At 43.5% G+C, this 15,735-nt stretch overlaps 1 protein-coding gene across 2 annotated transcripts in view; it reads left to right on the forward strand.

The window, feature by feature from the left end:
- The first annotated feature begins 9,722 nt into the window (after positions 1-9,722).
- NPSR1 (neuropeptide S receptor 1) overlaps positions 9,723-15,735 on the forward strand; it is a 151,938-nt gene continuing 145,925 nt past the window's right edge. For both annotated transcript variants that reach the window (XM_030295296.1, XM_030295304.1), the window contains exon 1: positions 9,723-9,878. In XM_030295296.1, the coding sequence (XP_030151156.1) occupies positions 9,723-9,878 (156 nt within the window). The remainder of the gene's footprint in view (positions 9,879-15,735) is intronic.

Below are 15,735 nucleotides of genomic sequence, written 5' to 3' on the forward strand. Positions count from 1 at the left end.
TCTGGTATTTTCTTAGCAGAAAACTGCTAGGTCATAGAATATGCATATGACCAGCTTTATATTTTTTTTTCAATGTTTATTTATTCTGAGAAAGAGAGACAGACAGAGCATGAGCAGGGGAGGGGCAGAGAGAGGGAGACACAGAATCCAAAGCAGGCTCCAGGCTCTGAGCTGTCAGCACAGAGCCTGATGCAGGGCTGGAACTTATGAGCCATGAGATCATGACATGAGCCGAAGTCAGACACTCAACAACTGAGCCACACAGCCACCCCTATGATCAGCTTTAGATACTGATGCCAAGAAGTTTTCCAAAGTGCTTGTACCAATTTACATTGCCACAGGAGTGTATAATAGTTCCTTATCCTACACACCTTTGCCAACACAAGGTATTTCCCCTCTTTATCATTTAAGTCTTTCTAGCAGGTGTCTTGTGGTGTCACTCTAAGTCCTGTGATCCATTAATGCCTCTCTCATTTCTGTGGAATCTCTAGGGCTAGTTTCAGGTGAGGAGGTAGAAGTCATATGAGAAGTCTAGGTTAGAGAACCAGGAAGCTGACGTGTAGTTCCCATCAAAAAGTCAGCAGGCTTGAGGCCCAAAACAGTTCATGTTTTAGTTCAAGTCCAAAGGCTTTTAAAGACCAATGTTCCAGCTCAAAGCAGTCAGACAGTAGTTCCCGCTTATTTATGGGAGAATTAGCCTTTTTGTTCTATTCGGGCCTTCAGCTGATTAGATGAAGACCACCCACATTAGGGAGGGCAATCAGCTTTACTCAGCCTACAGATTCAAAAGTTAATCTCATCCTGGGGCGCCTGGGTGGCTCAGTCTGTTGGGCATCTGACTTCGGCTCAGGTCATGATCTCGTGTTCCATGAATTCGAGCCCCATGTCCGGCTCTATGCTGACAGCTCAGAGCCTGGAGCCTGCTTCAGATTCTGTGTCTCCTTCTTTCTCTGCCCTCCCCCACTCACACCCTGTCCCTCTCTCTCTCTCTCTCTCTCAAAACATAAATAAGCATCAAAAAAATAAAAAAATAATAAATAAATAAAAGAAAAGTTAATCTCATCCAAAGACCTAAGTATGAGACAGAAAACCATAAAAATCCTAGAGAAAAACACAGGCAGCAACTTCTTTGACATCAGCCATAGCAACTTCTTACTAGACAGTCTCTGGGGGCAAAGGAAACAAAAGCAAAAAATGAACTATTGGGACTTTATCAAGGAAAAACCTGCACAGTGAAGGAAACAACAAAACTAAATCAACAAAACAAAAGGCAGCCTACAGAATGGGAGAAGATATTTGTAAATGACATAGCTGATGAAGGGTTAATATCCAAAATCTATAAATAACTTATCAAACTCAGTACCCAAAAACCAAATAATGCAGTGAAGAAACAGGCAGAGGGCATGAATAGACACTTTTCCAAAGAAGACATCCAGGTGGCTAACAGACACATAAAAAGATGCTCAGCGTCACTCATCAGCAGGGAAATACAAATCAAAACCACAATGAGGTACCACCTCACACAGGTCAGAATGGGTAAAATTAACAACGTAGGAAACAACCGATGTTGGTGACGATGTGGAGAAAGGGGAACACTCTTACAATGTTGGTGGGAATGCAAACTAGTGTAGCCACTCTGGAAGACAGCATGGAGCTTCCTCAAAAAGTTAAAAATAGAACTACCCTGCCATCCAGCAATTGCACTAGTAGGTATTCGCCCAAAGGATACAAAAATACAGGTTCAAAGGGGTACATGCACCTCAATGTTTATAGCAGCATTATCAACAATAGCCAAACTGTGGAAAGAACCCAAATGTCTATCAACTGATGAATGGATAAAGAATATGCAATATATATATATATATATATATATATATATATATATGTATTGCTCAGCCATAAAAAAAAAAAAATTAAATCTTACCATTTGCAATGAAGTGGATGGATCCAGAGTATATCATGCTAAGCAAAATAAGTCAGTCAGAGAAAGACAGATACAGTAAAACCTTGGTTTGCGAGCATAATTCTTTCTGGAAACATATTTGTAATCCAAAGCACTTGTATATCAACGTGAATTTCCCCTAAGAAAGAATGGAAACTCAGATAATTCATTCCACAACCCAAAAATATTCATATAAAAATGATTACAATAGTGTAATGTAATACAAAATGATAAAGAAAATATAAAGAAAAATAAATTAACCCACACTTACAGTTGAAAACCTTCATGGCTGGTGTGAGGGAGACAAGAGAGAGGAGGGTTATCCTGTAGGACGACTTTCACTGTCACTAATGGGATCACTGCTAACTGTGGGCTCAGTGGAATCTTTTTCTTTTCATGCAACTTGAGCAAGGAATCTATCCAACAACACTTGCTTTTGCCGCCTTTTGAGGATTTCACAAAATGTGACATTGCATTGTCATTAAACAGATTCATCACTCGCACTGCTACAGCCTCATTCGGGTGGTGCTTTTCTACAAAATTTTTAACTGTTTCCCACATTTTACACATCTCCCTAATCTCATTGGCAGTGATGGGTTCCTCTGCCTTTTTCTCCTCCTCCTCAGCAGACACAATCTCCTCCATAACCTCTTGCTGTTTTTCGCGATGCAGAACCATCAGTTCATGGGTGGGCAGCTCCTGGCCATGTTCCTCCGCCAGCTCTTGAATGTCATTCACCTCCAATCGCGTGGTCTTCCCCAAGAACACAATTTCATCAACAGCTTGCTGCTCCTGTTCGTGAGCAAGACCCTCTAAGCTGTGTCCAAGAACACAATCAGGCCACAGTTTTCTCCAAACAGAATTGAGGGTTCTCTTGGTGACCCCGTCCCAGGCTTTATTGAGGATCTTGAGGAAGTTCCTGATGTGGAAATTTTTTCCACAACGCTCAGAGGGTAAGGTTTGCTCCTTCAGTCACCTTGAAGCATCGCTGAAATAGTGCTTTGGTTTAGATTTTTTTTTAAGTTCAAAATGACTTTTTGATCCATGGACTGGAGGATTCGAGTGGTGTTGGGAGGAAGGAACTTGACCTTAATGAACTTGAATTCCTCCAGTAAGTCATCTTCAAAGTCTGGAGGATGAGCAGGAGCATTATCCATAATCAGCAAGGCTTTGAGTGGCAGATTCTTTTCTAGAAGGCATTTCTTTACTGCAGGACCAAAGACCTCATTGATCCACTCAATGAACAAGATATGAGTGACTCAAGCCTTGTTGTTGGACCTCCACATAATGTTTAACTGGCTTTTCTGCACGTTGCATTTTTTTTTTTAATTTTATTGTTTATTTATTTTTGAGATGAGAGACAGAGCATGAGTGGGAGAAGAGAGAGAAGAGGGAGACACAGAATCTGAAGCAGGCTCCAGGCTCTGAGCTGTCAGCACAGGCCCGACGCTGCGCTTGAACTCATGGACCACGAGATCATGACCTGAGTCGAAGTCAGAGGCTTAACCGACTGAGCCACCCAAGGGCCCCATGTACATAGCATTTCTTGAAGGCTTGTGGATTCTTGGAATGATACACAAGCAGGGGATTGCCTTTGAAATGCCCGCTTGCATTAGCACAAAACAAGAGGATGAGATGGTCTTTCCTGGGCTTGTGACCGGGCATTTAATGTAATGTAATTTAATTTCTGTAATGTAGGTTCTCTTTGCCATCTTTTTCCAATAAAACGCCATCTCCTTGCATTTAAAAACCTGCCCTGGCAGGTAACACTCAGGAGCCATGAGCCAACTCACAGCCTCTCAGTGCTCACAACACCATGGATGCCACTTCTCTTCTTTAAGTTATCAAACCATCCCCTGCTCGCCTTGGATCCTTCTTCATTTTCTGTTGATGTACCTGGCAGTTTACTTACAAGGTCAGTGTACAAGGCCTTTGCCTTCTTGCAGATAAAGCTCTTGGTCACAGTATCACCTGCTAGTTGCTTCTCATTTATCCAAACCAGAAGCAACTTTTCTCCATCTTCCAGAACACATGGCTATTGCTTTGATATTCTCATGACTCCATTTGCAGCATCTAGCCCCCTTATTTCTTCTTTCTTCTTTAATATTGTGCAAATGGTTGACATAGACTTATAGAATCTTGCAATTTCAGCCAATCATATACCTTGTTTGTACTCCTCAATGATTTCCTTCTTCTGTAATCACCTCCTTCTCACTGCCTTTCTTTTCAACCTTTTTCTGCATGGGGACCATTGTATACACTTGCACGGAGGTTGACTACAGTACAGTATTAATAAGCTCTTGTCGTATACTGTATTTAATGTAACTGGCAATAAAAAGGGCCTCTATCTGCAGGCGGCCTGACCTAGAACGAAGCAAAGCATTCCTAAGCTTACTGTTGTATGGAAAAGCAAAGGACTGTCCATAGGTGATTTGAAGTGACAAAAAATACTCTTCTGCCGGTTTTGGGCACCTTCCGGTGTTCTGAAAAATCACTGATTTCTGCCAACCACTGTGGCCTGAGACCAAGCATTGGAGCATAGGAGACAATCACCCACAATCCCACAGCGAGAGAAAGGGAGGGAGAGAGAGAGAGAACCATTGGCTCCGTTGTGACCATGTGACATTAGGCATCACGTACTACTCATATTGCAATACATCACTCGTTTATCAAGTTAAAATTTATTAGAAACGTTTGCTCATCTTGAGGAACACTCACAGAATAAGTTACTTGCAATCCAAGGTTTTACTGTACTATACGATTTCATTCATATGTGAAATTTAAGATACAAAACAGATGAATATATGGGAAGGGGAAAAAAGAGAGAGGGAAATAAACTGTAAGGAACTTTTATTTTTAATATGAAATTTATTGTCAAATTGGTTTCCATACAACACCCAGTGCTCATCCCAACAGTTGCCCTCCTCGATGCCCATCACCCACACTCTCCTCCCTCCCACCCCCCATCAACCCGCAGTTTATTCTCAGTTTTTGAGAGTCTCTTATGGTTTGCCTCCCTCCCTATCTAACTTTTTTTTTCCTTCTCCTCCCCCATGGTCTTCTGTTAAGTTTCTCAGGATCCACATAAGAGTGAAAATACATGGTATCTGTCTTTCTCTGTATGACTTACCTCACTCAGTATAATACCCTCCAGTTCCATCCATGTTGCTACAAAAGGCCATATTTCATTCTTTCTCATTGCCATGTAGTATTCCATTGTATATATAAACCACATCTTCTTTATCCATTCATCAGTTGATAGACATTGAGGCTCTTTCCATAATCTGGCTATTGTTGAGAGTGCTGCTATAAACATTGGGGTACAGTTGCCCCTATGCATCAGCACTCCTGTATCCCTTGGGTAAATTCCTAGCAGTGCTATTGGTGGGTCATAGGGTAGGTCTATTTTTAATTTTTTGAGGAACCTCCACACTGTTTTCCAGAGGGGCTGCACCAGTTTGCATTCCCACCGACAGTGCAAGAGGGTTCCTGTTTCTCCACATCCTCGCCAGCATGTTTAACCTCCTGGTTTGTTCATTTTAGCCACTCTGACTGGCGTGAGATGGTATCTCAGTGTGGTTTTGATTTGTATTTCCCTGATGAGGAGCAACGTTGAGCATCTTTTCATGTGCCTGTTGGCCATCTGGATGTCTTCTTTAGAGAAGTGTCTATTCATGTTTTCTGCCCATTTCTTCACTGGATTATTTGTTTTTTGGGTGTGGAGTTTGGTGAGTTCTTTATAGATTTTGGATACTAGCCCTTTGTCTGATATGTCATTTGCAAATATCTTTGCCCATTCTGTTGGTTGCCTTTTAGTTTTGCTGATTGTTTCCTTTGCAGTACAGAAGCTTTTTATCTTCATGAGGTCCCAATAGTTCATTTTTCCTTTTAATTCCCTTGCCTTTGGAGATGTGTCAAGTAGGAAATTGCTGCGGCTGAGGTCAGAGAGGTTTTTTTCCTGCTTTCTCCTCTAGGGTTTTGATGGTTTCCTGTCTCACATTCGGGTCCTTTATCCATTTTGAGTTTATTTTTGTGAATGGTGTAAGAAAGTGGTCTAGTTCCATCCTTCTGCATGTTGCTGTCCAGTTCTCCCAGCACCATTTGTTAAAGAGACTGTCTTTTTTCCGTTGGATATTCTTTCCTGCTTTGTCAAAGATTAGTTGGCCATACTTTTGTGGGTCTAGTTCTGGAGTCTCTATTCTATTCCATTGGTTTATGTGTCTGTTTTTGTGCCAATACCATGCTGTTTTGATGAAATAAGGGACTCTTAGTGATAGAGAACAAACTGAGGTTTGTTGAAGGGATGTGGTTGGGGGATGGGCTAAATGGATGATGGGTATTAAGGAGGGCACTTGTTATGATGAGCACTGGGTGATATGTGTAAGTGATGAATCACTAAATTCTACTCCCAAAACCAATATTATATTATATGTTAACTAACTAGAATTTAAATAAAAATTTGGGAGAAAAAAACAACAAAAAAATGGAACAAAAGTTAATCTCATCCGGGAACATCTTCACAGACATACTGAGAATAATGTTTGGCCAAATATCTGGGCACCTCACTTCCCAGTGAAGTTGACACATAAGGCTAGTCATCATACCATATTAGCCTGTCATCTTGTCTACGATGATTTCTTTCAACTGTGTATACTATTCCATTACATACGTGTGTGTGTATATGTATATGTAGACACATATAGACACACACATGTATGTAATGGAATACACACATACACACACATGTATTTACAGTCATAATATAAATGAAAAATGTATTATTTTGTTTAATAGTGTTTGTGAGTTTCATCTATAATGTGTTGTATTTGCTACAAATTATTCATTCTCGTTGATGTATAATATTTCATTATGTGACTACATGGAAATTTATTTATCCAATTTACTATTAATGAGCATGTGGATAGTTTCCAGTTTGAAGCATCTCACTGATTTTGTCATTGTGAATTTTAGGTTGCTTCTAATTTGTTTCTAAACAATATTGCAAAGGCATCTTTTTGAACGTCTACTTGTACACACACATAAATATTTCTCTTGGGTAACCACAGATCAAAATAAAAAAAAAATGATCCATCTGGACCATGAGTGGAGAGAAAACAACACAACCAGAAAGTTCTCTTTCCACTTATTCCCTGTCCATTTTGGCATCTAGTATGTTTCTCTCTCTTCACCCTCACCACATTATGACTAAACAGCTTCTTCCCTTTCCCAGAAGTTTCTCACAGATTTTATTTTACAAATTTTTATTGAAGTAAAACATATCTATAGAAAAGTGCATACATTTTATGTGTGCAGTGCAACGAAATTCCCCAAATTAAATACACATAAGTAACCCTGATAGAAATGGAAAATTACTAGCAGTAAGAAATGGAATGATGCATTATAGGTTCTGTTAATTTCAACTTTACTGGATACTGCCCAATTGCTCTTCAAAGTGACCATGTCAGCTACCTCTCACAGAAGTGAGAAGGTATACCCATTTCTTCTCATCCTTGTCAATACTTGGGGTAGTCAAACCCTAGTTTTCCCTATACCAACAGGTGAAAATTTTGTGTTATTGTTTTAAGTTGCTTTTCCTTAATTTTTAATACGGCTGGGCATCTTTTCATGTTTATTTGCCAGTCAGAATTTTCTTTACTCATTTTGCTGTTGGTTGTTGTCCTGTGTATTTTTGTTTTTAATGAATTGTTCTCAAGTTTATTTATTTATTTTGAGTCAGAGAGAGAGACAGAGACAGAGCATGAATGGGGCAGGGCCTGAGAGAGTGGCTGACAGAGGATCTGAAATGTGCTCAGCAGAGATCCCGATGTGGGGCTCGAACCCACAAACTGTGAGATCCTGACCTGAGCTAAAGTAGGATGCCCAACCTACCGAGCCACCCAGGTGCCCCAGTTGTTGTTCTGTTTTGACTCTTTCCCCTGGGAACCCACGGCTTATCCACTTTTCTAGACAGCTCCCTCCTATTTGCTGTCCCTTGTTACTGGACCAAAGTGGATCCGCTCCTTGGTGGACTATAGATCACTGAGAATGATTCCCAAAGTCGGGTCTCTATGAACAAGGGAAAGCTGGCTCCTTTTATTAGGGTTTAGAATAAATATTCCAAGGGGGATTTTAAGATTGTAATGAGGCTGTGACACTCTCTGGCACTTTTTGAGTCTTCCTGCAGGCATCTTCCTCAAATGTTTCTTTTTTGTTCCAGCAGGTCATTAGCTAGATTCTAAAAGGTAAGGTTGACAGACAGTTCAGAAAGTCAGTCCTGAGTTCAGGTCAGTCCTGAGCTCAGGGGATCAGGCCGGTGCCAATTGCTATCCCTTCAGTATAGACTTAATATCTTCTCATCTTTAACTCTCTATATTCTTCTTGGTCTGGAGAGATTATGCTAAAGTTTTCCCAGTCAATTTCATGGGGGCTACAGTTTTTTATGATCATCACTAAACCCGCTTCTTTTAATACTAGGTGTCCATAACCAACGGCCACCTGTATTTGGAGCATTTTCCGTGGAAGTAATCAGGCAGTTATGGTTGGTTTCTTTTTTTTTTTTTTTTAACGTTTATTTATTTTTGAGACAGAGAGAGACATAGCATGAACAGGGGAGGGGCAGAGAGAGAGGGAGACACAGAATTGGAAGCAGGCTCCAGGCTCTGAGCCATCAGCCCAGAGCCCGATGCGGGGCTCGAACTCACGGACCGCGAGATCGTGACCTGAGCTGAAGTCGGACGCCCAACCGACTGAGCCACCCAGGCGCCCCAGTTATGGTTGGTTTCAATACAAGCAGCTTTTGTTGTTTTACACCTGGCCTGTTACCCTTGCTTATGTTAACTTTGTGCCTCAATAGCCATTTGATATTTGATGCAAATCAGTGTACGTTCCGGTAAAGGGACCAAATGTCTAGGAATTTCTGAAGAGATGAGTTATTATCTCATTTCCGTCACCAGTTGTGTGATCTTGGGCAAGTCATTTCACCCCTGGGTAAATCTCCTCTAGGGTACAATGAGAACATACAGGAGCGTCCCCTGCCTATCTCACAGAGTTGCTTGGATATCCAATGAAAGAACAAGGTGATCAGAGGATCTACCAGGCACCGTTTCCAGGTACATCATCAAGAGTCGTAGCTTATTGACAAACACAGACCCCAGGCTTTTCTGAGAAGTGCCCTGCGAAAATCTAGAATAAATACAAATGGTGAAATAATGTGCAGGCTACTAAGTAAATGATTAGGAGAGTATTGTAAATCAGAAGGCAAGTGCAGCTGAGGCAGATGCATAATTATGATTTGATATCAGAAGATCCAACACGACCTGAATTAATCAGTCTGCTGTTGAGTCCAAGTTCCTGTGCTGTTGAAGCTGGAGCAGAAGTGGGAGTCCATTCTGGAAGTTAAGGAAAGCATAGCCCGGCGGGGAGGCCTGTCTCAGGAGCCACGTGGATCGCTCGGGGTGGGGGGTGGGGGGGTCTCAGACCTGCCCTGGGTCGAGGCCCCGCCATGGGCGGGCGGGACTTGGGGGTGAAGAGGCTGTGTCGGCTACTGGATCATAACTGCTGAGGAGAGAGCAGCACAAGGATCCTCCCTGGCGTCAGGCAGAGCTCTTCAGGGAGGTGGGCTCTGGGAGGGCTCCGTGCCTCTGCTCAGCCGAGCTCCAGCCAGAAGCCTTAGGAGCCAGAGCAGGTGCAGAACTGCAGCTGCTGGCCAGCTCTCAGAGGGGAGTTGGACTCTCCCTGGGCTGCAGGAGCCAGGACAGCCAGGCTCAACTCCACCCGAACCATGCCAGCCAACCTCACGGAGGGCAGCCCCGACTCCAACGGCTCCAGCGGGACCACGCAGACCCCGGATGCTTCCCCAGCCCTCTGCACCGAAACGGTGACTTTCACTGAAGTGGTGGAAGGGGAGGAGTGGGGCTCCTTCTACTACTCCTTTAAGGTAAGTTTCCTGCTTTCCAGCCTGAACGATTTTAAATGAGACAAGTAGAATTTAAGAGACCCAATTAAACTATCATTGCCAATACCGTGAATGGGTATAGTTTGTTTTCCCTACCGAAAAGAGTAAAAGGAAAAAACAAAAACAAAAACAAAACAAAAAACAACCAATGAGCTAAGGCAAAGAGGTTTTCATATTGTCCAAGGACCTATAGTGTAGTTTTTTTCTGAATACTGGTCTTTTGTTCTGCTGCTGCTGCTGCTGCTGAAAACATGTGAATCTTGAGTAACATTTATGTTAACTTCATGCCTAAGAGTCTGCAAAGTGGATGATTTTACTCCCCTCCCCTTAGATAAAAGCACTTTTAATTAATTCTATAGTAGTGCTTGAAATGTTGCCTGTTTCTTGTAGGGGTTATTGCCGTGAGTTTTCTGCTAGGAACATCAGAGGTGTGGAAAGCCCACATCCCCCAGGACAGTGCCTGGTGCAACCGAAGACCTAAGCAGTAAGGAGGGAAGGTCCATACTCTTATTGATCCTATCCTTTGAACATCAGTGAGAAATAGATTCTTTGATTGTAGTTTGTGGTGCCATCCTTTGCAACAAGTTGCCTCCTAGAACAAAGGAGGAATCCGACTTTGGTGAATTTCACCTTCAAAGCATCCAAGGGCCATACTGAGGAAATGATCCTCATTAACCTAATCCTGTTCCCTCTTTTGCAACAAGATTGGTCAGAAATCAGGCATCTGGAAAAGGACAGTTCTCTGCTTCTTGCATCAGAAGGCAGGCATGTCAGGGTATTTCACACGCTGCCGGAAGGTGCATTAAGTGGTGGCAGTAATTCCCAGGTCTCCAACTGGTTTTTTATACCAAAAAGGAAAATACTTAAAAAAAAAAAAAATTCTAGCAGTTTTTTTTTAGTCCTCTGGGTGTTCTTGAAATGATTTAGTTTTTACCCCACAAAATAGAATTACTGTAACATCCACCTCTCTACCGGAGCTTTGCTTCTTTGCAAACACTCAAAATAAAACTTTCAACAGGGAGCAATCTCGGAAGGCAGCCTCCTGCTCCTCAAAAACCAAGAGACAAAATAACAAAGCAGAGCCTGAACAAGTCACTTAGGCTGGCTCCACGGGTCCAGCCCCTCAGAACCACCTCCTAATGCATGCACACACCCTGCCCAGCTGCCCAGCTCCAAGACAGAAAATAGAAACTGAACTTGGAGTTTGTTGTCATTTACCTTTGACTGAATAATCTCCCCTTTAAGAAATCAGCTTGCAGACCCAGAGATTCTGTCTTGGGGAGGCAGGCTCTGTGCACCCAGGAGACAGACACAGCTCCTTCTCAGTGACACTGCTTCTGAAGCCTCTCTGATATTTATAAAACATGACAGTAAACAGAATGAAGAGAGAATGGCCATTGCAAAAGGGATAATAATCAGCAATAAGGCAATACTCAGTCTCCACTGAAATCTCATTGGCCATTTTTTGAATATAGCTCCTAAGGGGAGATTTTGAATATTCAGGCAAACCACCCCCACCCCTCACCCCCTGCTGGTTCTCTACTAGTGTTTATACTCTGTCCTAGCAACACCATCTCTGGGCACTAAGGAGAATCATATCACTTTTTTCTTTTAAATCTCCTTCCTTTTCATGTTTGCCCTCAAACACCTGGACCAGTGTACAAGGAAAAGAGGATAAAAGAGAAGAATTGTTTGTCTGGGAGCTTAGAACGCTTCACTTTTGACCCATGCAATCATTGACTAAAACACAGTGATTTGTAGTTACAAGGCAGGTGCTGGTGTTTGTGGGAACCTAGCTTAAATGTTTCAGGGTAACCTTTCCCCAGGGTCCTCTCTGAACAGGGCAGTTCTGTTACATTGGCGATACAGGAACAATGGTGATGCAAACCCTTATTCATTGGTCCTTTGATTTCACCTACTTCTCAAGAAGAAAGCCAGAACCGCTCCTCTTTACTGTCTCTCAAATGTGTACTTTTAATCCCCGTTCTCTACCGAAAGCAGTAAATAATATACATATAAAACAAATGGTATCAGCAGTAAAAGTAGTAGAACCAACAATAACAGGAATAGCCTTGCATTTCATTTGCTGTGGGCTTTCTTGGTGCCAGGAATCTTTCTAAAGGACTTCTGTGAAGTATCTCCTTTAATTCTCACACACTATGGTGTTTCTTTTCCACCTGGACTTGCCTTCCACCTTCATCTGTGTTTATATAAATTCTACCCACTTCAAGTCTCCTCTTGAATTGCTTCCTCCTCGAAGCCCCCCTTGACCCATCTCTCCTCTGAGTTCCAGTCGTGCCAAGGAGTGTAACTGTCTTCTTGCCACTTAATCTGTCTTCAGCTGCTACTTCAGTACGTGTCTAGGAGATATCTAATAGTCATTAAGCTCCTTGAGGGAAAGGAATGCTTGATTTCTGTTTCCTATTCCCCAGAAACCAGCACCATGCTAGACGTACTCAATAAATGTTTACTACACAAATGAAGTGTGGTATTCTGTTTCTGTCAACTGCCCACATTTTGTCAGATTGGCTAATAGAAAGCTTGCTTGCTCTGTAACAGAGTTGGGGGAGTGGGTATCTTATCAACCATGACTGCACATGGCAGCCTCTGCCTTGCCTCGTCTCTACTCTCTGTACTGGCCAAAGTCCTTCTCTGCAGGAACATTCGAATCATCCTTGTCTCATTTCTAAGCCAACATGACCAAGGTAAGTTATGGATGCCAGTGGATGGGGTATGGAATTCGTTGTGGTGCCATAGACTAGAACCTAGTACTGATTTAGGCCCGAGAAACCATACTTACCGCGTTGCAGCCTTACTAGTCTCAGCAGTCCTGTTTAGTCCACACACCTGGGCTTCTGACTTAGTTTCCTGCTTAGCCTTCAGGTTCTCCTCTGAACTCCAAAGCTCTCTTGGCAGGAGAAAAGACATCCCTGTGTAAATATGGTTAGCTTTTCCTTCCACAGGCTTAGACCTTTTCCCTTCTTCCCATTTCCACCCCCAAAGTCTTACCGCCACTCCCCACTGCTCTAGCCTACTCTGCTGTGTAACCATGTCCTTGGATATAGGCAAGAAGGTTAGAGGTGAGTTCGCCACCCCCTTCCTCTATCATTGGCTTCATGTTACCAATCCTATGTGGTCCTGGGTTCAAGGTTCCCAGCTCAAGCCCCAGTTTCTTTCATAGTTTCCAGTGTCAGGGTCCCATCCGCTTCACCTCTTCAGCTCCCAGTGACAGCATTAAACTCTACCAGAAATTCCCTAGGAGGATGGGACCTGGCTAATCAGAAAGTGAGTGGAGGAGGTGAATATAAGCCTGTCCAAGTGGAAGACAAAGATGAAACTCTTCATTTTGCCCTTGAAGGTGCTAGCAATGCTTCCAGTATCTCTTAATGATGAGAAAATTAACTCAAAGTAACTGGGAGAGAAACCGGTCTGAATGAGTAAATTGGCAAAATTATGAAATAATGCAGATGAACTCATTTTTATTACTCTCAGGTGAGGGAAAAAACATCAACCAAGATTGCTAAATGTTACCTAATGACGGTCTTTTATTGAATCTCCTTCAGTGAGTAGTTAACAAATGATATGCCATTAGTCTAACTATTGTTTATATGTAAATGGTTGCAGCTAAGTGCTTGAGGGTGATTGGACACGTTTTTCCCCCCCTTTGTTAGTGCAACCTCTTGTCTACTGTCTTATTGTTAATATTCTTGCTACACCTTTCCTCTTTGAATATAACAATAGCAAATTCTGGTTCAACTCATGTCCTTATCTCACACGAGGCTTTAGCAAGAGCTCAATTGAAAAAGTTTACGAAGACTTGCTTCTTTTCACTGTATTTTGGTTGACAACTCATTTCTAAGAACTTGACCTACCTGGGGCGCCTGGGTGGCTCAGTCGGTTGAGCGGCTGACTTCGGCTCAGGTCATGATCTTGCGGTCCGTGAGTTCGAGCCCTGCGTCAGGCTCTGTGCTGACAGCTCGGACCCTGGAGCCTGTTTCAGATTCTGTGTCTCCCTCTCTCTGACCCTCCCCCGTTCATTCTCTGTCTCAAAAATAAATAAACGTTAAAAAAAAAAATTAAAAAAAAAAGAACTTGACCTACCTACTAAGTACCAGCATTTTCACCTCAAATGACAGCGACTGTCATTTCAGCTCCTTTTTGCCCGCTGGCCTGAACCCTCCTCTTGTCCTGTCCCACCTGTTGGGGACTTGTTTGTCTCCTTCCGTCTTGGATGCCAGGACAGTTGTCACTGATGCCCTTCCTGGAATCCAGGAGCCCTCGGTCCCTGACCTTCCCGTGTGATCTCCGGCAGATGACAACAAAGGCCTGGCCTTCACCTCATGCGTTTGTGTTTGCCCTCCTGTATGGTTTCACTCGGTGCGTTCATTTTCAGTACATTCGTGCAGCTGAACATGTGGCTGTTGGTGAGGGAACGACTATTAGTTTTGCTCACTTAAGTAACTGTTAAAGGTCTGCTATTTCCTGCCTGTTTCTGCTGTGCACACCCAGCGCTACACTCCCCACCCCCTGCTGGGTAAGCTCCGCCTCGTCCAATTTTACTCTGGGTCCTTGAGAAAGACACAGCTGCTGCTGGCGGGTTCCTCGGGGACGGGGACGCCCTACAGTTCCCAAGCTCTGGACTCTAGCTTGTGAGAAAGGAACACCTGCTCAACTAAATTTCCCTTCCCACTGCTCACGCATCCGATGGCAGGAGACGTGATCTTCGTCAGTGCCAAGCGAACTCAGAATTGCGGTTTCTCCGCCCCCGAAGGGCTTTCCCGTTTTCTGACTCAGGGAAGGTGTCTCGGCTCTCGGGATGCTGTCTCTGTGATGTGTTCACATGTGTGTGATGGGGGTAAGGGTGGGGGTCCGCCCTGAGGAGGGATCCGGGCAATTCGGCCTCAGCGGAGACGAAAAGTCGTTTCTGGCCTTCAGAAGTGGACATCCTTGGTCCAGACCCTCGTCTGGATCCCCATCGGGCCGTCGGGGCTACACCGCGTTCTGAGGCAGGGTACCTCTGTCACACTTCCTTTAGGCACACGGGTGTTCATAGCTCCCTCTTTCCCTCTGTCAATCCTGGCTCAGTTTTTGTGTCCTCCCCTCCCAGCTCCGGGCGGTGGGAAACACAGTGATGTCGTCTCTGGTGCCGCCTCTACCCACGCGACGATCATATCTGTACCACTCCTACCTCATGATAGCTGGGAAAGCCCCCAGAGACTGCCATTCCCTGGTTCCTATACAGTAAGTGGACTTCAGCGCCCTTTTAATCCTGTGCTCCCAAACTCAGAGGGTGTTATTTCTTCCTTGTTTTGTGCCGGTCTTTGGAGGGGGCAATGTAATACCCTCTCATCAGTGTCTACCCTTCCTCACATTCTATACCACTGTTGTCCTCTCTTACCGGCCTTCTCCGTCAGCCTTTCTTTATGGAGGGGAGGCTGACTGCACTGTGTTCCTCTGAATTCATTATTCCAAGCTCTCAGCTCTGAACGCTCAAAAGACACATTCTCTTGCAAGGGGAAAAGCTATTTCTTTTCAAGGTATTTGAGATAACCTCCATGAGGCATTTTTTTTTGAAAGCCTGACTTTGACTTGTTTCTCTCTGCCTACATTGGTAAAGATAATACCCTGGTATCTTTACCCATTGGTAAAGATAATGTACCCTGAGGCCAGATGGGGTACAGCTCTCTGGCAGCCTGGGCTGGGGAAGGATCCAGCAAAGGGGTAGGAAGGGGCACATCCATTTATACTTCAAAATGTTACCCTGTCATCCTGTTGATATAGTGGGTAAGAGTGTTTGGAGCCATGTACTCAAGTGGTCAAGAAATGTAACTTCATTCCT

This window comes from Lynx canadensis, chromosome A2, assembly GCF_007474595.2.
Source record: "Lynx canadensis isolate LIC74 chromosome A2, mLynCan4.pri.v2, whole genome shotgun sequence".
In the NCBI taxonomy this organism is placed as follows: Eukaryota; Metazoa; Chordata; class Mammalia; order Carnivora; family Felidae; genus Lynx; species Lynx canadensis.